General features: G+C 36.3%; 1 protein-coding gene across 2 annotated transcripts in view; it reads left to right on the top strand.

Moving 5' to 3' along the window:
* Positions 1 to 26093, top strand: part of KCNN2 (potassium calcium-activated channel subfamily N member 2) — a 76631-nt gene that overhangs the window by 36023 nt on the left and 14515 nt on the right. For both annotated transcript variants that reach the window (XM_032676027.1, XM_032676028.1), the window contains exon 5: positions 13045 to 13186. In XM_032676027.1, coding sequence (XP_032531918.1) covers positions 13045 to 13186 — 142 coding nt within the window. The remainder of the gene's footprint in view (positions 1 to 13044; positions 13187 to 26093) is intronic.

Below are 26093 nucleotides of genomic sequence, written 5' to 3'. Positions count from 1 at the left end.
GAAATAGAGAATCCATCCTACAGATGTCTTGTGACCTTGACCAAAGTCATTTAAGTTCTTTATGTCTATTTCATGCAGAGAATTATGTTTACTGCTGTTGTTTGGTGTGATGTCCCTGTTCTGAATAACAAAATGGCTTGAACTTACGGAGCAGAAAGTTTTATTAAACTCTGTTCACAGTGCTGATGCTTTTGTATTGTTTCAAATTATTGTACAGGTAGAGATACAATCTAGCTACACTCACTTTGAGGAACAAGGTGAGAGGTGTGAAAATAGAGGAAATGTTGTTGTTTCTGCTTACTTACATTTTTCTTTCATGTGCTTTTGGAAAGATATTCAAAAACATAAGCCATTCCCTGCAGAGGTCTGTGTGGCTGTACCACAGCTCCACACCTACTTCTTCAGTCATAACTCCAGAACCTAAAGGAGAAATTGACTGAATCTGAATGGCATGGAAAACCAAGACTGTATATCTCATTATCCAGGGATTTTTAATCCATTTACTTAGAATTTTTTCTCCTCTTTCCTTTTGGGGGACTCCTGACTGAGTTTCTGAAACTCAGAGGATGCAATCTAAAGAAAACCAAGATTTTTTTCTTTTAAAGATGAAAGATAATTTTACTTTTAGTCACATAATTTCTTGAGTTCTCTAAGAGGTAACACTCAAATGTAGTCAAACTAATAGAGGCAAACTTTTCAGTGTATACATATCTACACACATATATATATATATCATATACTTGTTTATATATTTTTATAATGAAACTTTTGTAGCTGCAAAGATATAATTTACGTATAAAGTGGCCTGTACTCCTCTAAAATGAGACAAACATCTTCAGTTCAGTGTCTAGTTTTATTCTTTGTTTTCCAAACCGAGCATTTTCTGCTGAGATCTCCGACTTGTTTATTCTTTAATGTCGTGGATTTTTGCTAATAGAATAAGGTGTCTTTGACCTGTAAGCTGGTTTCCATTACTCATTTAAAATGAGGGGGAAAATACCCAAAACAAATATACCCATTTGTGATGCTTTCAAACTGTAATTTCAGATACTGTTTATGAAGCAGAACAGGTAAAGCAGTTAGGATACCAGAAAAGTTCAAAAGTATCTGGTTCTAGCTCTCCAGTCACATTTGGAGTTCTTAAAAATGCCTCAATTGGTTTGAGTTTCTGTTGTAAATGTAAAGTCCTGCAGAAAGCCTATTGTGCCAAATAAGTGAAAGGAGGAGGGTTAATAGCTCCGTAAGGGCAGCATTCTTCTTCCTAGAACTAGATCTGCTCACATGTATTATACATCCCTGTGTTTATCACATCTGTGAACTCATCTCAGTTCCAGGGCCAAGAGAGCACTGTAAATTAGATTTTAAGTTCATTTTACATTTCTTGTTCCTGTTTGTACTCCTTGTTGCAATTCAGTACTAATTATGTTGACAGCCTTTATGAACCATTCCACAGTCTGAAAAAAGAGCAATTAGTTAAAATTAAATCTAGTTTTCATAGCAAGTCAGTATAGTTACAGACAGCAGGCCCAAATTCAAATGTTCCCATTCTACACATCCTTAGTTAAGCATGACCCTTGATTATGTGCTTGCCTGTCTAAATCTTGACCAAAGAACTGAGTTTAGGTGTGAAATTCACATAGATAACTCACATACCCACTGTATGATTCACATGGACTTTGCCAGTGGCGTAAACAATAGGCAGTAGATAATTTCTGGTTTATTAAAGGATTTTTCCAACATGTTTAACATATCGATTCCAAAACACATTTCAAGTGTAGGTAGTGCAAAAGGTAAATTCAGTTGCCACACTATCCAGATTTCTCCCCTCCATTGCAAAATAGAGTGGCAATTTGTAACTGCTCTTTCTTGCTGAAAATGTCTTCTGCTCAGATTCCTTCAGAATTTCATTTTTTCTTCAGTGCTTTATTGAAATCTATAGAAATGCAGTCATAAAGTTTTAACTGAAGGTGAAGATATTAGGCAACAAAATGGTTTTGGTAAAAATGAATTTTTCAGAAGAAAGTATCCTCTCCTGTTCATGGTCTTTAGAGAAAATACTACAAGTGTCTTTTTGTTCGGTAAATATTTGTCATTATAATCAGAATGATCCCTACTGAAATTATTCTGTTCTGAAAGCAAATAGCAAATAAACTAAAAATGCAAAATTATCAAAATCATAAACCCTGATTTTAATTTTTTAATGGCAGAATTGGGAAGAAAGTACAAGGTTCAGACTTCATGTAATCTCACATTCACATTATTACAGAATTTGATGATAACATGCCAAGGCCTAAAGCAGAGCAAAGAAAACTGTAATTGCATTTAGCATATTTAGCATATTATGGTGGAGGTCTCTTAAGCATTTTCTTTTTGGGTACATTTAGCTGAGTAATACATCTGTCTTCAAATGCGCCACTGCAGAGGTCAAGCAAATGAGAATGATATTCCTTTGTTATAATCACCAGAGTTAAGCATGACATGCATACTATTTTTGAAAACCTTTCTGAAACAATGGTATTATCTTGCATTTGGCTTGAGAAACTTGTGACAGAAGTCCATCCCGTAGTTGATCCATGTACACACTTCACTGTAAGATGTACAGCAACACAGAGTCACAAAAATGTCTTCCACATCAATAACCTTTCTCAGTCACTGCAAATGAACATCTCTAGATTAATCACAATAATTTACCCCAAAGTATTTTCCTAGCCTTCTAATCAATTTGATGAAAAGAAGAAAATTTAAAAAGGGAGAACCTTTTTTTTTTCCCTAAATATTGACAACCTCACGCTGAAGTTTCATACATAAAAAAATAAGTGGAAAATATTTGTGTTACAAGTGTTTTCCTTGTTTCATTTGCCATGTGGCAATATATAGTTATATTTTTATACTTTATGTTTCATAACTTTAAATGTACTAACTGGGCCCAGTACTTCATTAATGAACAGTTAATGAGATTTGGTACAACTTGCAACTGACTCTCAAAAGTACACAGACTTTGGGTTTGGAATTGTCTTTATAAATATTTGGTAAAATCTAGCTGGTTTCAAGCAGTGTGATTTAAAGGAGTTAAACTCTAAAAACAGTCTTTCCTTTTAATAAAGGAAATTAAAATGTATTCAAGGAACAAGTTCACTTTAGCTGATTTAAGTTAAGCATATGACTCCAGCAGTGTTCATGATACAGAGTGTGAGGCTACTCCAAATCTGAGGCAATCAATGAAATCTTTTGCACTGACTGCAGGCTTCTGCTCTGATTCAAACTTAGTAAATTCCGTCTAGATTTTTTAAAATCTTTACTTATAAGCTGCTGTACTGTATAAACCAGCTTTATTCTCCAATTTATGCAGAAGTTACAGTTTGATTAATCTGGTATTTTGTTATTTTATTTCCAAGGGAAAGGAAATTGGCATGGGCTTCTATTTTTTTTTTTAGTTTATTTTATTTTTGTCATCTGTTTCTAGTGTCCATTACATTAGAGGACATGCTTATGTTGGTAAAATTGTTGATATCCTCATGAAAATTGGACCAATAAAAAAAGAAAGGAGGCTTTATGGCCATGGACTTGTACTTTGTTTCTTTTTGTACAAGGCAATACATCAGCTTCTGCTGCAGAAAACCAAGATATTTAAAAATAGCAATTTGCGTGATGATAAATGAAATTAGTTCTTTAAGAGAAAAATGACTTGAGTGCTCAGTTTGTCAGAAAGTCTTCCTGAAGAATTCAGCATAATCTTTGCTGTATAATTTCCCCTCCTCCTTTTTTGTCCACCCACTAAAAGGCTAACTTTTACCTAATTCTGATGGTTTATGCCAGAAAAAAAAAACAGGTGGGCTTAATTTGAAGTGTATAATGATTAATTCTATTTCTAATTTCTAAAACTTCTATTTCTGAAGTTTTTCTTCAGCAAATTATTTCAGATTCTTTAAATATCATTTGATTCTGATGATTTCAATTAAAAAAAACCCACCAAAACCAAAACAAACCAAAACAAACCCTAAATCTTTCCTCCTTCCATAGGAAGTTTATGTATAAAATAGTAACAGGGTATCTCCAGATATGCGAAATGCAAAATGCAAGATAAGTGAAAATTTTAGAGAGGATAAAATTACTTGCTAGCAAATATAATGAATGATTCACAGTAGAGCTCATTTTGATTTTGAATGATTCATATTTCTATCATAGCACAGCTTTAACCAGTGCTGTTGTATACTTTGAAAAATTAAAGCAAACCTCAAAAATAAAATGCCTTCTTATTGTATTGACAAATCTCAAAGATTAGCCTGTGTAAAAAATAATGGCTGCAGAAAGGAAATACACACCCCCCCATATATCTTTAAAATAAGATTAAAAGGTGCTGAAAAATGGAAGTTTTCCCTCAAGCTTGCTTTTGTCACTTCAGTTTCCTTCTTTCATATTCATCTATTTTAATAGTATATTAAATGTGTATTTATAGTAACTTCTTTTGCAGAACCATTTTTGATAAAGATGATATACAGAACTACAGAAAGAGCAGGTCTTGGATATTTCATTTTATGTCTAATAGTCAATGTGTTTGCAGTCTCCGTCCTTTCTGGATTACTTGTTGAATTTTGCTTTGAAAGCAGAGTTAATGTTTACTCAAAAGAGTGTTTGTCAAGGACAAGTTCCCTTTACGAGCTCCTATCCTAAACCCTTCAGACAGTATCTCTCTCCACTGGATTAAAGAGTCATGCTCTCTCCATTTTGAATTTAATTTAGAGTTCAAGTAGCTTCAGAAATGTATTTTGAGATACTTTGACGGCCTGTATCCTAACAGGTGGAACAGTGAGATGAAAATGTCTTGCTTGAGAAGAGCCTTAAAGCAAGTTTACTCCCCATGGTCAATGCTCTCTCATTAAGCTGCTAAAGAGACAAAAGGTTGTCAACAGCTCTTTATCCTGGGCCGTGTGGAAAGCCTGATCGATTGCTTGTTCACTAAAAATTTTTCCTTGTTGCTTCACATATGGATGCTGAGGCATTTAAGAGGCTATTTTGCTGCCTCAGGACATGCCGCTATATTTGGCAAAATGAAGAATTTTGGTGTTATGCAATTTTTGGATGTCTAATTTAAGAAATTTATTTTTAAACCTGCGTGTCATTATAGAGGACTTTGAGTTCATTTGTTTTTAGTTGGAGCTTTGAGCATGCAGGCTAATCAGACCGTGAAGTATGGAGCTGAGAGCTCGGAAGGTGAAGACCACCAAAATAATGATAGGCTGTAACAAAGATCTTAATTTCATGCAGGGAGTCTGTCAAAGACCTATAAAAAATTAAAATGTGATATTTCATTTCCAAAAAATGAGGCCCCAAATGGTATGACAATAATGTATTTTGTGCTCTGAGTGCTATGAACCTGGAGCAGAGTTCCACTTTGCATTGAAAAAAGTACTAGTGTGGTTTTTTTGTGTGGAATTGTGGAGCACATTGTTATGTGTGTGCCAAAGTTTGTGAATAAAAGTTGTTCTGCACCATAGTGTTTTGGTGCTGATTGGTACTCCTGATCCAGCAGCTAACAACAACCACTAGAGCCTGAGTTTACCTCTTAACATTTGAGCTATATGAAGAATTGAGCTGTGTGACCATGGAGTCTGGACATGTATATAGGAGTTGGAAAAGGCTAGAGAGGTGAGTTTTTAAAATCCAAAGGCAACCTTTTGAAACATGAGAACTCTTTTTATTGTTGACAGCATGTTATAAAATGTAAACAAATACCTGAGAAAAGCTGAATTCCTGAGCCTGCTGTATAGCCTGAGGAAGATAGATCTATCTGAAAGATGATCTGAATATAATAAAATGGTTTAGTCCAAATACTTAAAAATTAAGCAAAATTTTGCACAAAGAGTGATTAATATATGATTTTTGAAATGGGAAGGGTCAGTCATGTAACCTTCATGACAGCTGCTACTGTTAGTCATTGCTTTCATCTCTGAGAGACACAAAGATATTCTTACTGGCCTTACTTTCTGTTCCATTTCTCTTGTGTACATTTTATTAAAATAAGCCATGTTTAGGCACAGTGAACCTGGTTAGTTTTCAAAACAATCAAATTATATGTTTAAAAATACTTGCTGCAGGCAAAGCTCGTTCAGGTCTCTAGGAGTTAAGGATTGTTTAGGATTTTTTGTACAACTTTCTGAGATCTTTATCATTATTCATTATTCTACTGAGTCACAACAAGCACGTTGGAAGTAACTATATGCTATAGTTAAATTTAAATTCCCAAACAAACATTTCATTATGTTTCTACATGTTGAAGAGTAGAAGAATAACGTTTTATATTTCTTTGAGTTTCATAAGCTGATCAATTTTATTAGGATGCTTCTTGAGATAATTAACAATATTCATTCCAGAAAAGCTTTATTGAAATCTGAAATGTGAGATAAAGACAAAGTCAAAGAATTTTGAAATGGATAATCATGCAAACACTAAATGGGAACATTTTGAAAGATGATCTGTGGAAATGAAAAAAAAAAAAAGACAAAAAACCCCCCAAACAACAAACAAACAAACAAACAAAACCCAAAACAAACAAACAACCAAAAACCAAACCAAACCAAACTCAAAAAAAACCCCAAACCACTGCACCAGAACTCCTGGTCCCACTGTTGTCAAATATTACTTCAGTTATGCCACTGCAGAAACAAAATAGCTTGAAACTGATGAAAAGAACACAGTAGGAAGTCAGAATATGCCTGTATTGGGGGATATATACAAAAGAGGGTGGGATGGGTTGAGGGTTCTGGGTGTATTTCTTAATTGAAGCAAGAAAAAATTCTCCTTAAACAAACTGTGTGAAAATTTCAATAAGACATATTAATGTTTTCATGTAGTCTAAGACCTTCCGAAGCAGTAGTTATCACTTTATTCACAGGATTACTTTTTTGTACATTGATACTGAATTCTCCTTTCTTTGCCTTTATTCTTTTTAGTGGATTGCTGTCTGTAAAAAATGTAAAGCTTTCCAAATTTCCCAATACTCATAGAATTGATTCCAAAGATTCTCCCTAGCACTCAAACAATTGCTGAATGCAAGTTAAAAAAACTCCAAGAAAGTAAGGTACTTCTAAGAAGCTTCAGCAACTTTGTGCTTGTAGCTGAATGGCTTCTTTTGGGAAGATGGGGTATCTTTCCATCTACTATGGCTGCAGACAGATATAAGGATTTAGCAGAACATCATCTCTCTACACACCAGGAAGACAAAGCAAGACCCCCACCAGTTGAGGACAAAGAATAGCTTGACACCCTTTGAAAAAATGGCAATTAATTCCTTGTTTCACTACTGGTAGGTTACCCATTGCCCAAAGCACTGACAGGTGGGTATGGCAGCAGCTAGGAGTTTTAGTAATTTTGTCTTCCTCCTTATGTTTAAACTGCAATTTATATTCAAGAATAATGATAAAATTTCTGAAAACATGCCATCTCACCCTTCTGATTTTGTGTGATTTCTCTCTTCTCTGTCCTCTTTTCTTTTAGATTATTTTTTCATCCATCTTAGCTAACATAGTAACTTATGCTAATAATGTAATGATGCTTCATATTCCTTGGGGTTTTTTTAGCTTTCTATAAACAGCGAGCAAATACTTGTAGCAGAAAAATCATGAAGATTTTTGACCATGGTAGAAGCAATCCAGAGAGCTTACTCTCATCCATTACTTTTGGTTGGGTTCACAACTGCTACTGATGTGAGTTGATCTGTTTGAAATCCAGTAATTTTTTGTGGTGTTCTGTACTTTCATGAAGCAGTTTTCGTGACAAGAACATTTTTGCTCATGTTCATATATATTTGGGGGACGTCAACAGATATGTTATAAAAAGACTGGGACAAGTGTGCATTTCTTCAAGCTGCCCTTCTGATCCTAAACCTGACAAGGCAGGCAAAAATTCTGCCATCATATTAGGAGTCAGCACCACTGTTCCTTCCTAGTGCTGCTGATTTTTTTTTTTTTTAAACAGGAGAAAGTAAAAAGAAATAAAAAGTCCTATCTGTTATCATCACTGTATTAACAGCTAAAAAGCTGCCAGTACCTACCATATAACTAAGATTAAAGAGGCACTTAGTGACGGAATGACCTGATACTGTGGGGGAGCTCTAATAGCTGGTTAGATCAATCAGTGTCTGAACAGCATCTTCGCACGTTTCTGGTGTAATGGACTGAGCTTGTTTCCAGCGGTGTAATGGACTGAGCTTGTTTCCAGCTGTTACTAGTCTAAAAGTTTTTAAGGTTTGACAAAACAAAACTCAGCCTGGATTACCATTCCAGTACAGGCCAGGATTTTCTTAATTATTATGGTAAGAGCAGGCCATTTTCTTTCCTACAAAAAGGGTCATCTTTTCAAACATTTTTTAGTTCTTTCCTTGACTTGTTCAAGAAAGCAAAAACAAAGATGGAAAGTAATCAGAAGCTGTCCATGGAGGCAAGACAAACTGAAATGAAGCTGCTAAATGTGAATTGATGCATCAGTGGTCAAGCTTAATGTTGTACTTGATTTCTTCTTATTCATCACTTTTTAAGATGAATGTGTTTTAGATATCAAGATGTGAATGTGGTATAATTGTGTGCAGCTAAAAAGATGATGTTTACCAAATTAAATGAAACATCATCAGATACAAACATGGTTCTGGAAGGGAGGCAGTACTGAAAATCATGATACTAATAGTGATACCAGAAGTAAAGGAGTACTGTCTGATGCAGAAACTGAAATACTTCTTTGACAACCAAAGCCACTGCAGTATTGTCAGATGAGGAATATATTTATGTTTCTCTGAGATGAGTTGTAAAAATCCCACTCAGTTTGGCATAAGAAGGAATCGAGCCATGCTATTTTTGCACAAATATAATCATTCAGCTATTTTTGGTTTAAATTACAATAGTGTCAGGACTTATATATGCTAGTTGGTGAGAACTGGATAGTGGTGTTTCACAGGATGATGATTACCTGGTGAGTAGTGTGGTCCAGCTGCAGCACCACCTGAGCTAGCATGTTTCTTATTAGAAAAGGAGTGTGATAAATAATTCTTACACCTGTGTGACCACTTCAGCCAGTGTTTTTTCTGCTTTGGGGCAATACATTGATTTTCTAAATGACCCTTATTTCTGCTGCCATGTAAGGCTGGGTGTCTGTAGCTGCAGTTTTAACTAGCTCTTATCTTCAAGTAACTCACTGTATTTCTAGTGCAAGTTTTTATTGACTAAGAATAGTGGACTTTAAATATTTAGATCAACATAATTGTAGTGATTCTAGTTTTAAAAATCCAAATCTTAATAAAAATAAAAGCCTTTATCAAATCTTCTGTTTTGGAATTTGTTTGGTAATGACGGGATTTTGCTTTCTGTCATTGAAAGAAAATCTTTGTTTCTTTTTCCTTGCTTCATGAGCTTTTGGGTTTCCAGTCTGTTCATAGTACAGTGTCTTCCTGTCAGATCTCAGAACTCTCAGATACAGAGTGAATGGGTAGTTTAGGAAAACTGTAGGTGAATTCTGAAATGTGTTACATCCAAGCTGCCTTTCACAGTCCAGCTGGAATTTGGAGATGTTTGTAGTGGCATATGATGACTGGCAGTGAGTGAGGCAGCTCTGCTCCAGCTGTTTGTGTGGATGCCTTTTCTCCTCACGATAGCATCCACTGCAATTGACTCTACTGGGGATAGTCTCAATAGTGAAGTGAGAGATACAGTGGTAGGAATTACTTTTCTTCAGTGCCACACATTAGAGCTGCAATTATAGAAACACATGGGAAAGTTTAACTTCTACTCTCTCCATTTTACTATTCCCTGTATAAATGGAGAAGTTCAGTCTTTGGTGATGAGATAACTTTGAAAGCAAGTAATAAAAGGCAGTGGATTGATTTCTTTCCCCCTCCTCAAAACAAAGCAACTTACATACCTCCAGTTTTAATTTTTAGCCATTTCCATGACTGTACAAATAAGATGCTGTAATTAATACTTTTTGAAGAAATTGCTTTTCCTGCTTTGATATAGATGTAATCATTTTCTACCTGACTGTGGACACAGGGCAGCAGAAGACTCCCTTGTCTTTGCTTATTCAGGCTTAAATCCCAAGTGGTAGTAGTGCCTAGTGACATAGTAGAGCACTTGGAAATGTATGGTGGCACAGTTGTAATCTTATGAAAATCAGAATGGTGTAAACATGCACCAGAATTTCTAACCACAGAGATTGAAAAATCATGACTGAAGTTGCAAAAATATGCAAGACAAAAGAAAACTACCTTCCTGTAAATGTGGCAAAGAAATTATGGGATTCTCAGGAGAGTGATACCCTTTTAGATTGTCTCTATTTTGCTTATGGTTTTTAACTTGAGAAGTCACCCCTCCAACTTTCCCTGTACAGTGCAAGAGAAAGTTTTTAGATTTTGTTGAAAGATTAAATTAGGCAAATTAGGTAATTTACATGCTTTGTCATGCTTGAGCAACTGAGGCAATAGGGAGGGCACAAAGTATCCTTTGTTTCTTAGTCAAAGTCATTCATAAGTATTGCTGATGATTTTTAAAATAAGCTTGAAACATTTAATTGCTGAACTAGACCCTTAAAGTCACAACCAGGTGAAATATTCAGAGTAGGAAATCCAGCAGTCCTGAACTAACAAGATGAAAACATTTGAACAAGTCTTTGAAGTGTGGCACCTAATATAGATGCAGATGGCTTTAACAAACGGTTTATCTAGGAAACCTTAATTGTCTCTGTGTCTCCAATGAAACTTGAAAAACTTCTCATGTACCTTTTCAAATTTAACCCTATGTCACCTTTTTAAAAGAATCTTTGTGTATGTTGGCTTGTATGTTTTCTGAAATGGGTAAAGGATCATAAGTGAATAAAGACTCCATTATCTTTTCCCTTTATTGTTCAAGGCTTAAGAGAGACATTTTAGCATTCTTTGTGTGAAACTGGTATTTATTTCTGGAACTCAGTGAGCTGTCTTTGAATGTTCTGTTTTCAGTCTTATTAAGATGTCTATAATTATCACTGTGTAGTGCTGAAATTTTGTAAGGATGTTAACTATTTGGACAAAATGTAGAAAAAGTCAAAAGCATTGCATTGCATTTTCATCATCACAGGAAAACCTGTTTTTTATCTGAAGTATGAAAATGGCTGGGTTCAAAATCCAAAGAGAGGCATTAAAGAAATGTATTATAAATATTTATGTGAGCATTTACTACTTTTTAACTGAGTTGCTAGCCTTAGAAGAATGTTTTGTGGCTTTAGTGCCCTTCTGTGAAGCTCATCCAGACCCTATGGGTCATATCACTTGCATAATGCTCTGTAAGGAGTAGCATGATTAGATACATATGCTTTCTTCTTGCCTCCTGGATGAGATGACTTGGTTTTTCTCCCTATATCCATGTATTTCACAGCCATTACTCGCTAAGTTTGTTAAGTGGAGACTAAAATCCATAACATTGAGTGCACACTGGAAAAAAACCCAGTGTCCGATTGTTTTCTGTTGTGCAGAGTGCTGTGGTCATAAGCTAAATCAAGTTTACTGTCATTTTTTTTTACTAGTCTTGTTGCTGTTGTGGTTGTCATTATTTGTGTCACTGTCATCTTTAGGGCTCCAAATGTGGTCTTCTTCAACATTGTTCTAGGTTTTGTTCGAAGCAGAACAAAAAATCTTTAAAAGCTTGTATAAAGTATGTGAGAGACAACACTGACACCAGGGAGAGATAAAAGTACATGTGAAATATGGAACAGACACAATTGTTTGGAGTGATTGGTGTGGTCTATGGTAGTCGAAGAGTTCTTACGATTTGTAATTATCAGGGCATAGGTGGGACTTTGAAGGCAGAGTTTTGCAGACATTTATAGTGAATATCTTACAGGTGATAGAATAAGGAATTTCTTGAGAGAGCCTGTGTGCTCGTTCTGAATTCTTGCTCCGTCACAGAGACTGTGGTCCAGAAAGGAGGAAAACAAGCAATTATTTGAGTTAGAGAAAGCAGGTTGTTTACGGATTTGTGAACTAATTTGTTAATGACCCTCTGTGACCCACTGTAAGACACGGATTTAGGAACTGGGTAAAGTAATACCCTTGGGGAATCTAACAGCATGTAGTTAACCTGAGGCTTCTCAGCAGCTGCAGGGGTGATTGCAACCTTGAGTCTGCAGTGGCTGCCACAGAGATTCTCTGTGGGAGAGCTGCTCTGTCCAGGGAGCAAAATTCCACCTATCTTAGGCCTTTAGGCATTTTTCCTCCACAGAGTTAGTGGTGACAACAGGTTTTTAGACGTAAAATGTGTCCTTATATCTTCACAATCTATTAGGTATGTATGTTATATGAAGACAAGGTTATTAATCTGAACTTGTTTTCTTTGAAGCGACAAATGAACATATTCCACTATAATATTGAAACTAAGACAACAAATGGCACATAATGAAATTTCACTTAATAGTTGACCTAACACAAAAGGGTGGCTTTGCTATATTTAAGGTAAAGATCTTTTGATGATGAGAAATACAATACCATATTTTTCTATTTATCTTGAACGTGTAGATGGCGAGGGTAGGCCATAGGTTGTCTAAGACAGCATTTATGTAATACCTCATGATTAGATTTTTGATCATAGACTTGCATTTAGGCCAAGGAGATGAAGATGTGCTCTGCTGTCTGCTTGTGCTCGCAGCCTTCTCTCACTTTTGTGTTTGCCTCAGACTGCTACTGTAGTAGACTGGTGTCTTATGCTACTGAAGAGTTTTAGCAGGACCTGTACTCCCAGTGAAGGCATTCTATTAAAAAAGAAGATTTCAGCTTTTTTAATGATAGTAACCAAATCCTGAATTATAAACCATCACAAATATCTCTACTGCTGGTTCTATTTTTATTACCTTCTGATTCTTTACTGCTGATGTAATTGCATTTGAGTTTTATTTAATTCCTTAGAGCTGCTTTTAAGAAGGAGATAGAATACAAGAATGATCATATGACAAGTTAATGCAATTTCCTTCTGGCAGCACGAAAGTTTAATAATTGTTTTCATGATGAAGAAATTGTTTTCTTCTTCTTTTTAGATACCACGATCAACAGGATGTTACTAGCAACTTCCTTGGGGCAATGTGGTTGATTTCAATAACTTTTCTATCCATTGGATATGGGGATATGGTACCTAATACATACTGTGGGAAAGGAGTCTGTTTACTTACTGGAATCATGGTGAGTGAATTTATTCATTGCATATGAGAATGCATTTGCTGCAATTAATCCCAAAACTTTTTGTAGTCATAAAGAAACATTTATTTACTGTGTTGCAGACTATATATACTTACTCAGACCATTCCCATAGTCTTTCATTCCTGGTCATGTAATGGAGTTTTCTTCTTCTTTAGGTAAAATTTAGCAGCTGCATAATGAAATACAGAGAAACAAATTCCACCCTGACATAATTCGTAGCTTCAGAAATCGCAGTAGATTCTTTCATTAAATGTTAAGGTATCATATTATCTTGATCGTCTTTGGACATGTGTAATTGTACAAATACTAATAATGAATCTTCAGTTCTGACTTTCCTTTCTTAAAATTAAGTTATTCGTAAACAAAGAAACATGATGGTGGTGAAACTCCTAAAGTCTTTTGCTTGAGCATAGTTTTCTAATCTGTTTCTTACAAGTCTTATACTATCCATAGCATTCCATTGCTTTAAGTGGGTTTAAGTTGTGCAGTTTGCACCGTAAGAGGTTTTGCTACCATTGAAATCATTCAGCAGTTGTTAGGCCATGGAGACTCAATATTTCATGTCAAGATTTAATTTTTCGGTTTTGCACCATTTGGTCAAAGTTAGACAGGGAGTAAGCCAAGGCATTACAATGTCTGGGAAATTTACACATATCTGCGGTAAATTAGAAGTAAACAAGTTCAGGACTCTGCCACCTTTATTTATATCAACTTCTGTATAAATGTCCCTGCCAATGAGAGAGGCAGAATGATTGTCATGTAACACTGTTTATAACAATAAGATACATACTTACATCTGAATTTTGTCTGTTGTAATTAATGCAGTTCCAATATCTACCTCTGTTAAAACCCTTGTATTGGGATTGTGGCTGACCACAGATGGTATCAAATCATTACCCCTTTTGAACAGATGTTTTGGTAAATTTTTTTCTATAAGTGTGTGTTTTACATCCAGAGACTAAAATAGACAAATGCATTTTTTTAATGTTTATAAAGATTTTTATTTAAATGCTTTTTTTTTTAAAAAAAAACAAACTGGTTGGTTTCAGGTCTTTGACTTTATCGAGAAAGACTTGCAGTAAATTTTGCCAATGGTGGCAGATGCGTATCTCCTTAAATACAGTGTGCACTGCAGTTGGAAAGTACAGGCTGAAAGCAGAATGACTCAGAAGGCTTTTGTAAAGGCTGAGCTCAAATCTGCCGTCTTCTGGGGTATTTGGCTTTGCTTATCTTTCTTAGATTTTGATGCTAGAGAGAATAAAATGTGCTCATAAATTCATTAGGAAAGATATGGAGAAGCAGTGTATATTGCCACAGGGACATGCAGAATGGGGACAGAACCCTGTTATAAAGCTTTCCTTTTTCCCAGGAACTGTTAATTAAGAAACAAATACTTGAAAGTGCAGGTATAAGATCATTTTTTTTTCACTCAAATTATTCAAGACTTTGCAGAATTTCATTATGAACAAGTATTACACAGAAATCTAGGACCTTTCAAAGCCCTGCAGAAGTGCAATGAGAATAGTAGTATTGGTAATAATCATCTATGGGTTTCACACAAATACATTTCTGCTAGTGCAAATGGGTAGCAGCAGCTGGACTGTTATTTTAAATATCTGTGGATCAGCTTATGATTTTATTATGATGAAAACAAAGTAAAAATAAAATCAGAAAAACATAGTACATATTTTTGCAAATTTTATTCTATACACATGTGAATGAAGGACACAGAAGTTGAAATAATAAAATGGATTTGTCATTTCAGTTATGATAGCACTACTTGGGTTCAGATTATTTCTGGCAGTTGCTTCTGTGAACAACTAAAGTACAAATTTATATATACTACTTTTTATACTATTTTCACACATGGCATTGCTTTTTCACAACTGATAGACCTGTAAAACGTATGGATGATACTCACCTTTGTGTCTGTGATTGTTTTTTCTTAGTGGTCATAAATTCTGCAGCTGCTTTGGATGCACAAAGTCTCCAGTTTCTCATGGTAATGAGTTTGGGATAAATACCTCCAGAGACAGATAGCATTCTTAACAAAAAAATAAGCCAAGTAGCTAGTATGTGATGATAGGTAAAACAATTCTGAAAGACTCACCTCTAATCGCATTAATGTCATCTTTGACAAAAAAATTATGGAGCAATAGGAAAAAGTCAGATGATAAAATTACTTGGGGGGGGTTGTTTGTTTTGTTTTTATAAAGGATCTGAGAGATACAAAGTATGAAACAGTGACCATAATAATGAACTCTCTTCCAGCCTAACCTGCAATACCAAAAAGCTTATAAGGTCTTCAATATCATTCTTTAAAACCAGCTACTCTTCTGAAACTTGTACAGTAACTAATTAATGTTTGTTGTGGAAAATATAAGATCCTAAAAGAACAAACCTAGTGATTTTTATTTCAATAGGAGTGATTGATGGTCTAATTAAAAGATACATGAGGGTAACTGTTGAATGTATGTAGCAAAATGCAACTGTATATGTGATTTTAAGAAGAAGAGTGTAGTTCCCTAGGATCTGAAGTAGCAAATACATTGTTGGATTAGTGTGAACAATAAAAAATACCATTGAGTGTTTGCTTTTGGGTAAGGTCCCTGTTAAAAAGGATGGAAGGCAGAATAAATAGAAATACTTGTGAATACAGGTATAGTTACACAGACCACTGAAGAGTTAATATTGGTTTCTCAGAACTGATGGCCCATGGAGGCCTCATTTCGTAAAAGAGCCCAGGTGCCCTGGCTGTCCTCCCACTTTGGCCTCAGGAGTTGCTTTCTGTGCAGTGTAAATGGAGGACTCAGGCTGAGCTCTACCTTGTACTCCAGCCTGGGAAGTGGATTTTGTGCAGTTTGCTGGTGGTACCAAGTTGAGCTGACTTTTGGAACTGTAACTACTGCTCTCTTGAGGCACTGGTTCAAGTGGCAACTTTGGAAATCTACAAATGTGCACTGCTGGTAAAAAATCTTTACACATATTCAGATTATACAAAAAGGAAAAATGCATTGAGAACTGTTGAGAATAAGAGAGCAAAGAAGTCTGATTAATGTACTAGAAAAACGGGGGGAAAAGGTCCTGTGAACAAAGAAGGCAAATAGTGAGAAAATATTGTCATATTGAACAGTTTACTTTCTGATCTTGCAAAGTGGTTAAATATGTGAAATTTTCATGAAAATACTGGCACAGCACAATACAAAGATGGGTTAATGCAGAGATGCTTTACAGACAAGCAAGTGAGAGTGAACTGGATACCTCACCTCGATTACCAATAAGTATTTTTTCAATGAGACTTCACTAGGCAGCAGTAGTAGACAACGGCCCAGTTGGACTATAAATCAAATAGCACATGTGTCCTCTGCCCTCTGTATACATTAAGTAGGTCTGCAAGGGTGTGATGGATGGATAGAAATATGACTGCTCTCACTGTTGTTAGAACAGGATAGAGAGGAAGTGGGGAGACCCATGGCTGCACGTTGTGCAGCTCACTGGGGTTGTGTCTGCCCACTGAAGACACTGTGCCTGGTGGTCAGTGCACACCCAGGTAGATCTCTCAGATCCTCATCAGCAGGGGGATCTCAGCTACAGGTGGAGCACTTTTTTTGTCCAGTTGCTAAGCACAACTGCTTGTATAGGCAGCACTTCCACCTTCTTAATGGCTTTTTGGAGTTAGGGCTGTGGAGTGCTTTGCAAAATTTTCCTTGCTTTATGAGGAGTATAATGAAGTCAGCAAAAATTTAAAGATGGTCAGTAGAAATTGAGGGGGGGGGGGAAGTGTGAGAGGATATGGGACAATACATAATTATGGCCTGTGAGATGGACAATTTTTATAGACCTTTGTTAGCTTTTATAGTTATGCAAGATAAAATAATGGCAATCCATTCTTCCGATTCCAAATAAAAGGATCTGTTGCAAGGTTTGAGAGGACATTTCTCCTTTTATACATACAGCATTATGTGGTGAGGTGGTGCATTTAATTTATGATGCAAAGCTTAGGATGCAGAATCTTCCTGCAGAGCCACCTGTAAACAGTTAGAAGCAGACCTGTAGGTCAAACCTGTATTGTTACAAATAAAATGAATTATCTGCAATTGTCCTGTCACAGGGTGCACAAGTTGTTTTGATGAAGATTGCTTTAAATAAAATAGCTGTTATTTCAAAGTATCTGCCTTGCTAATGCTGAAATTACAGTTTAATTGCTTCTGTTATTGAAATGAACTTCAAAGAGATTGTTAGGCCTATGAAAGAAGCAAATAAATAAGGAAAGGTCCTTAAATTTATGCAATAAAGGTGGACAAGATTAGAGGTTTTTTCTTGCAAAAATTTTAAGTCTCGTCTTTTAACTACAGGATTTGAATACCACTAATGTAGATGAAGAATTCTTATTAGAGTAGCTGTAATGCAGTCAATATGCACAGTCTGGATTTAGGGATACTACTTTTTATTAGTTCTAAATTTTGAATCAAAAATTAATCAGATCTTATTTCAAATGTTCTCATGCTGTGAGTTTTAATGTCCATTCGAAGTATTCATTTAGTTCTAAACAATAACGGTTTCTTTCCTATGAATCATGAAAAAGTGGAGAGGATGAGGTGTTTCTTCTGTGAGAATAGGGGGCTCTTCATTTGAGGTTAAATGATGATGTTTGTGTATACAGTTTTATTGCAGACAGCCTGGTCTTACCAACAAATACAAAGAACTATTCAGAAGAGGAACAGGGCACCTAGAGTGGCATAATTTTTAACTGTATGACTTTTGTAAGTAGCAAAATCTGAACTGTATCATCTTTGAAATTTACTAGTTACTAGATTGTAAGAAAAAGAGGGAAAGAAAAAAGGAGATTCTAACCGCATAGTTAACATGGTCTACATGTCTTTTGGGATAAGTCCTGAAAAAGAGAAAAAGAATGTAAACATCTGATATGGTTTGAAGCTGGCTCCCTGCCAAGTCTCCAAACCTTACCACCAGAAGTCCCCCCCCCAAACCTCAGGGAGAAGAGGGAGAAAAACAACCAACTAAGAAAACCCGAGACGAGAGAGAGACAGCTAAAGTGAAATACATAAATATATTTACACTTATGTTACAATTGAAATATATACAATTTAAAATATATACAATTTCACAAGGGAAAGGGAAGGGGGAAGGGAAGGGAACAAAACCAAAATAAAAAATATATATATCCCAATCAGTAGCCCAAGATCTAGTAACTAAAGAGTTAGCAAAGAAAATATCCCACCACTCTCCTTGGGACAACCGAGAGTCGCTCCAGGACGATCGCCGGCAACCTCCACCTCCCAAGGTCGACAAGGCCTTACCAGGCCTTGCTCCCCAACACGGCAGACTCAACAGCAGGGAACCTGCACCTCCAAGCTACCGGAAGGAAAGAGAGCGAAGGCCTCTCTTCCTTTCTTCTTACAGTCTGGCTTATGTAAAAATCATAGGGAATAGTGGGTAAATCTGGACCCTTCCTTGGTTACAAACTGGTCACCAAGGAAGGCCTAGCCCAAACCACCACAACATCAGATTTTAGCAATCAAATATTTTTAATTATTTTGTAGAACTTTCTATGGACAATGTACAAAAAGTTCATAAATTATTTTGCATAATAATGCTTAAAACATTGTGCAATTTTATGAAAATTTTTATTTACATTGTTTAATTGGCAAAACATAGTTGTTTATGAAACATAGAAATGTATTTTGAATTATACTCTAAAAGCTGAAAAGGTATGATCAATTCCAGTCAGAGCAATGTGGTGAATAGTTTTGTGGATGAGAGAATTTCAAAAATCTAGAACACTGCTCAATTTTCACTTCCCTGAAAATACAGAAAATATGAAAAGCTTTTGCTACAAATTGATAGCATCTCAGTTCCACATCTCAGATATATGTTAGAATTAATTTCAGTTAGTTTTGATAATTCAGTAATAAATATAAGTGACATCAGGCTTTAGAACAGATTGTGTTTATTCCTTCTAACATATTACAACCTACATAGACAGTGTGTTGAGCAGAAATTTATTATGGAGAAGACAATTAATGATGCTTTAATTCTTAGGGATGAAGCTCTTAAAAGTTGGGCTGCTCAGACATTCTTCAGCTCCTCTACTATTGTTGTTCCAGCACAACAAATTGCAAAAATAGAAACTTTTGTGATGAAAAGCGTTGTTTGGGATTTTTTTATGTCCATGGCTTGTTGGAATTAAATTTTTAACTGAAGTAAAGAAAAAGTATTAAAATTGAGTTGAGAAGCTCCAAAAAGTGATCCCTAAAGTAGTGGTCATTAGGGCAGTATTCTGAAATGTGAGAGAATGGCAGAGACTCTACCTCCATTTGAGTAAACAAAATCTCCTGGAAGTTTTAACCCTCATTTAGAATTAGAAAAATTAAAGGAAAAAAACTTCCTCAGAAGGTCTTTAATTTGTACCAGTAGAGCAGGGAAGTTTTTGAATTGTCAGAGGACAAGAGAACTGTTTCACTTAGATCTAACTATGGATGCATTTCAGCAAATTCAAAGGCAGCCAGTTCCTGGCTGGAATGAGCAGCAGTTGTCCCATGATATCTTTGTTTATGTTGATATGACTGGAGCTGATTACTCTTACAGCAAGACTTCTGCTTTGTTTTGGAAAAATATAATTTCATCTACAGTAGCTTCAGATTTAATACACTAATTTTCATATATTTTTACACATAGTCTTATCAAACTTTTGTGTGTACAACATAGGTGTTGGACAAGAACATCACTGGTAGCCATCATCCCAAATTATTAAGGTCGTATTTCCCATCAGCCTTGTAGGCTCTTCAACCTGCTCATTTAGGGAAGCCGAACTTCACCTCCTTGCTCAACAAAAGGGTTTTTTGCACACTGGCATTAACTGTGTTGAGCTCCAGGGAGTTTTTAGCTATTATGACCACTGAAGGGTTTCCAGAAGCCCAGACACCAGGAAACATTCAATTGTCAGGCTACTCTGAGTTAACACTACTATCATTTATAGGTTCCCCTGTAGAATAGATATTGTCATCATCTTATAAATCATCATGTCCTGTGCTGAACCACGTCTTTCCCAGTACTCCGCTTGCATTACTCCAGAAGTGTAATTCACCCCCACTTGCGACTACCCATTACTGTGTCTGAGAGTATTTAATCAATTTCACATTTATACATAACATTTAATGCTCTTCATAATTTTTATTTTTGAAACATTGCTAAAAACCTTGTGTAATAACTAGAAGTAAAGGAATCTGGTCATCTACTGTTGTGCAGATCAGAAGTTTAAACGTTGAAATAAAATTCTAGATGTGTTGCAGACAAACTCCACTGAAGACAATAGTAGCCAGGCAACTATTGAACTATTGAAAGTATAAATAATGGAAAACTATTTTAGGTCACCCTTTTGTCTGAGATGGCATAGTAGTTGTCCTATTACTCATGTTACTTTGTTTCAGTCTTGCAAGGTTACACATCTCTCCCAGTAAACAATGACACATGCAAACCCACATTTATACAGCACCATTTCCCTAGACTCTGTCTGTCCTGTGGATGGATTCCTCCCTCAACTTTTGCTTTGCTTGTTTTGGAGAGCTTTTTTTTACTTCAAGGAACATTTTTTTTTATTATTATTTTTCCCCTCCCCGGTGGTCCTATATGTCCACCTTTTAGAGATCCAAACGAACAAAATACCCGTTTAAATTCTTACAGGATTTTCATTTTATGCAGAGCAGCAGGAGGAATGTTGTGCCTTTTCTGGTGCAGAGATAAATTTCCCACCAGAACCATATGTCTGCAAAGCGGACCTTCTCTGTCCCTCAGTGGATCCCAAGGGAAGTGAGCAAGAAATGTGGCAACTGCCTTCTTTCAGCTACAGGCAAGTATAGCAGGACATTTTTCTGACACCTACACCACTAAAGACTGTACTTTGCTTCCAGTCCAGTAAAACAAAGCTGTCAGGAGACTTTCAACTGAGTCACTGATACACAGTGTTGCTTCCCTTCTCACCAATAGCACCCTTCAGGCATGTATATAACCTTCAGGTGTTTGCAGAAATGGCTCAATTCAGTGTTGTCTTGTAAAGGTATTTTGGAACTTTATCAAAGAAAGAACCAGGTGAAAAGGCCAGAGGCATTTACTTAAAGGAGTACAGGGTTTCTCTACTGACCACGTGCTGCTTTCGGTACTAAGTGAAAATGCAGCCAATGCTAAGCTTTATTTGTCTTACATAAACCTTTAGTTGGACAGCTGGAAGCACCTCTCTGGTTATCGCTAAAACTAGGCTTTTACCAAAATGCTAGATGTAAATGCTAGACTTCACTGAAGTCTGAACCGTGCAGTTTTGCAGTCACTGTATCGCACCAATGTGTACCCTCAGTCTTGGCGGTTGTGATTGGTAGTAAAGGCATGATCTTGATCCAGATTTTGTAGCCTCACTCTCATCCTGTACTTTGGGAAATACCAGCTTTTTCCTTCTGTCTGCTGTGGCTGCGTCTACTGTGGTTTACCATAGTGTAAAATTCTCTTTAGCAGCTCTACGTTAGTAAGCTTTGGTGTGATGATTCTGCTGATAGCAGCAGAAAGCTCAGGGTGGGCTGCATGAGTGAGGAGAACAGAGGACTGATTGGACTGCAAAAGGCATCTCAGCTGATATATAGTAAGTATATTGATACATAATTTTGTCGATCAACAGCAGGATCTGAAGGAGAAAAAAACACAATGTCAGGTCTAGTATGATGTATACACTGTAATTTGATAATATAGATCTACCATCTTTATTTATTGTTATTTATATTCTTGTAGCACTTCAGGGCTCTTAAGACTTGATCCAACTGATACCAGTACTGTATCATCATGGCTAGGCTTCGTGAACGAAGATTTAGGAGGGCTCTATCCATGTTTGTTACAAGCGCGCTGGTGGCTTACGAGGCCAGTACAAGACAGGCATGTCCGATTGCAAAAGGCACAGCAGAAAGACTCCTTAGGTGGTATATTCTGCAAGGCACGATTCTTTCTGCATTGTCTTTTCACCAGTACTGTATAAAGACAGCAGAAATACATAGTCCAAATTCCTGAACAGTTTACTATCCCCATAGAGCGAGTAGAGTGGGGAACAAGGAGGGTTCATGTAGAATCAGAACAAGTGATCTTGGCATACCAGAATCTGATGTACCTTCAGTGGCTGTGCAAGGCCTTGTAGTAAGAAATTCCTCCCCTTCTAGAAAAGAAGGGGAGGAATTTGAAAGAAAACTATATATTAGATTTATTTATATTTCTAGGGAGCTTTTCCTGAGTAAATAGATGATGGAATGGACTTTGTCTGAAAGAGCTTATTAAAGCTCGAATCCATGAGGGGCCGTAAGATATTGCAACTGAGGGCAAATGTTCTGTATGTGATGCCATAGAGAAGGGAATAGATGAACACAGTGCAGAGTAACATAGTAAAAATGACAGGCAAAGGAAATAACCATTGTAGCAATTTCTGATGTATCTAAGAGATAATTTGCTTTTTTAAAGCAGCTGAGAGTTGCATAATTCAGAACTAAGTGCCAAGAGAAGACACTGTGTGGATGGGTAGGGAAAGTTGTAGTTCATGATGCTGGAGAGTAAAGTGAAAGATAACACCAAGTAATAGTTGTGCTTTTTTTATGAGGAGCACGTTTAAGCATTTTGTTCAAATTTTGCTAAATTTAAAGTATAACTTAAATACAATTAATTTCACCTTTCTTCTCTTTCTCTTTATAAATAGCATGGACTTGATACCAAGAAGCTGATGTCTGATGACATTATTTTCTTTCCCCTCAATTTAGTCCATCCTTCCATTCATTTTTTTTTAAGGAAAATGATTAGCCTACTACTGTTTAACAAGTACCTCGGTATGTATGTGAGTCAGATGTCCACATACACTTCTACTTACACTTCTATCAGGTAAATTTGCTTTGGATTACAGGCATTAAAGAGGGTACTGAAGGATGGCTTTCACAGACTATTACTTGCCTGCATGAGCATTTGAACTTTAGGCATCGTTTGTCCTGAACAGGAACAACATATTTAGACTTAAAGATGCAAATAATGTCCTCAGGTTGTTTGCAGACACCTCAAAGTGTTTTCATAAAGGAAAACAGCTGAATAGACTGACAGTCAAGGGGAGTTTTGTCCTGTGTAAATGATTGTAAACTACAAGACTGTACTGCTCACAGATGCAAGTTTTATGTCACCATCAGAGATATGGTGTCACTGTGCAGTCCAGAGTTTGTTGCTTTGCTCAGCTGGAAGACTGAGGATGTCTAATATGTTTATTTTCAGACTTCTTGCTTTTCCTGTATACTAATATGCAACATTTCCCATCAAGCAAGAAATACTATGCATTCAGGGTGAGATTCATGTGCTTCATGTTCCAATCTGTGCAAATAGGAAATAAGCATTGCTCAACTCATCAGTGGAGTCCTGATCTTGTTGTTTTAAGGAAGCCTATTTTAAATAATCTTTAAGGGCTTCTCTTGCATAGTAGATAAGTTGGTTCAGCTTGTGCATGATTTCTGAAAAATAGAAAAATTCAGGTACATTAGCTTTTAAAACTGATGATTGCTGGCAAACACTTGACCATAGAGTACTTGATGGTCATCAGATTAATGGACGGTCAATTCTGTTATTGCCTGTTTCCATTAAATGGGGCAAATGAGCAATATAGTCAAACCTTAACTTTGGTTTGACCAATTTGCTTACACTGCATGTGTTGGAATAATTTCTGTCCTAAGTGCCCTTAAAATCAGGCAGCTTACCAAGTCAAAATGCACTACAATAACTCTGTAATGCAAGAGGTGGACAGGGGACTGACTAAGGACTGCAAATTCCAAATAGCATTAATTGCTGCTTTGATACTCAAAAATATACGCATTCCTACCTTTTTCATTTTCTTTGTATTATATATAATTCCCCTGAAAGTTAAGCAAGAGCTTAATGCAGTGATTTACTGTATTATTTACTTCAAAACAGGATAAAAGAAATGATGTTGGAAATTATAAAATGCAGTAATCAGATATAAGACTTTGTGGAATTTTATTCTCTAAAAATTCCTTCTTGTAGTTGAAATAATTATTATGGTGCTTTTACTTACACTAAATAATTTTAATAAATAATTAGCTGATGCACTACATAGTATGGATATAAGAAAAAACCTGAGCATATGAGCTGAGCTACTGATTTTCACGTGAATCAGGATATTCAAAAAACTTGGAAAGTATTTTTCTTACAATGCTACCATTTTAAAGTAACTGTATCACTTTTATTTAGTTTCTGCAATTTTGAATAATTCTCACTTTCTTAGTCTTTTTAACAATGCTGAGCTCCTGAGGAAGAGGCATATAATATGAAAGAGCACTGTAACATAAAGTATTAACTAGCATCATGTAGTTTAAGAGGAATTTCCATAATTTTTGTATGCTGTTATGAGGTTAATTTTTTTTCCTTCAAGGTACTGCAAAATGTAAACATGCAGATAGTATAATACGTCCTACTTTTGCAGAAATAGAATGAGAGCTCATTTACATATCCTGAGATCCCACCATACACCACAAAACCAAGAATCTAGAATAACCTGAATCTAGAATACCTTGCCATCACAATAAGCTTTTCTGGAGATGAGGAAGATAGGAGTGCATGTACACCATAAAGGTGGTTGTCATAGCTTATTCATGACAGTATTGTGCTGCTGCAGGCAGTATATTTCACGTGAGACATAAAGCTACTCTTTTTAACAGCGTTGGGCCCTTACAACTGTGTCACTCGAAAAAGGAGGAGGGTTAATCACAGAATCTGGAACACTTTCAGCTCAAACCAAACTCCTTTTGCCGGTCACCATTCCTCTAGCCTTTTTGAGGGGGACTGGGAGTATTTCTCTCCCCCAGTTAATTTGCATAAACAGCTGTTTTGTGCCAGTGGGGTCTGTATTAATAAGCCGTGCCATTTTAGTGCTCTTGCTGTAAGCATGCAGAACTCCAGTTATGTCATTAAATCAACATCTGGCCCTGATTCTCCTGGCATGCTGGACCAAAAGGTATCTGCTTTTGTCTTCATTTTCTTGGTGTTTTATGGGATAATTTATTCATTTATTTGCACACAAAGAAGAGTGTTGTCTCTTTCCTGGGGAGATAGCGCATATGTTAGAGCATGTCCTGCCTAGTCCTCTTCCCAGAAGGCTCAGTGGATTCCTGCAGTGCTTAGCCTTGAGCCACTTGGGCTGTCTTCTTCCTTTTTAACTGTTAATGGGAACTGGAGAAGCAAAGAAGCTTTTAGCCCCATTTATGACTTGTCTCATGGAGCAAGACTTCAAGTAACTTGCCATGAAATTCTGTTTACACAGGATTGGAGAAGAGAGGGAGAGAGAACTGCTAAGCTAGAAGGCTTAGTATTGAGAACAGGAGAGAAGCAGGAAATGCAGCAAAATTACAAGGGACTCATTTGAGGGAATGCTGAGAGCTGTTGCAGCAAGAAGCCTTGGTAGGTGACGACTAATTGCAGAGGATTAGGTGCTTGTGAGGGAGCAGATGGATTTCTTGGAACAATCTACCAGGGGAATGGAGAAATAATTAATTGGAGGCTTTCACAAAATTCATTGTGTGCCTCAGTAAGTGCAGAGAGAGACAAGATTAATTTTTTTTGAGGACACTATGTGAATAAAGGTTTCCAATGAGTTAATTATTTTGCAGTCTTTATGTGTTTGTTAATGGATTTTGTATTTTGGAAGCTAGATTAAGAGATTTCTTCTGTATTTTCTGGAGACAATAAGGCAGTTATAGAGGTGGGAGACAGAGAGAAAATAGATTTTTGGGAGAAATACAGAATGAGTAGAAGAAAGTTCTGTGAATGAAAATGTGGTAGACCTCAATGTGCAGTG

The sequence above is a fragment of the Chiroxiphia lanceolata genome, chromosome Z (genome assembly GCF_009829145.1).
Source record: "Chiroxiphia lanceolata isolate bChiLan1 chromosome Z, bChiLan1.pri, whole genome shotgun sequence".
Taxonomy (NCBI): Eukaryota; Metazoa; Chordata; class Aves; order Passeriformes; family Pipridae; genus Chiroxiphia; species Chiroxiphia lanceolata.
The sequence above is the reverse complement of the archived record's forward strand: the minus strand, read 5'-3'. Positions and strand labels throughout refer to the sequence as shown.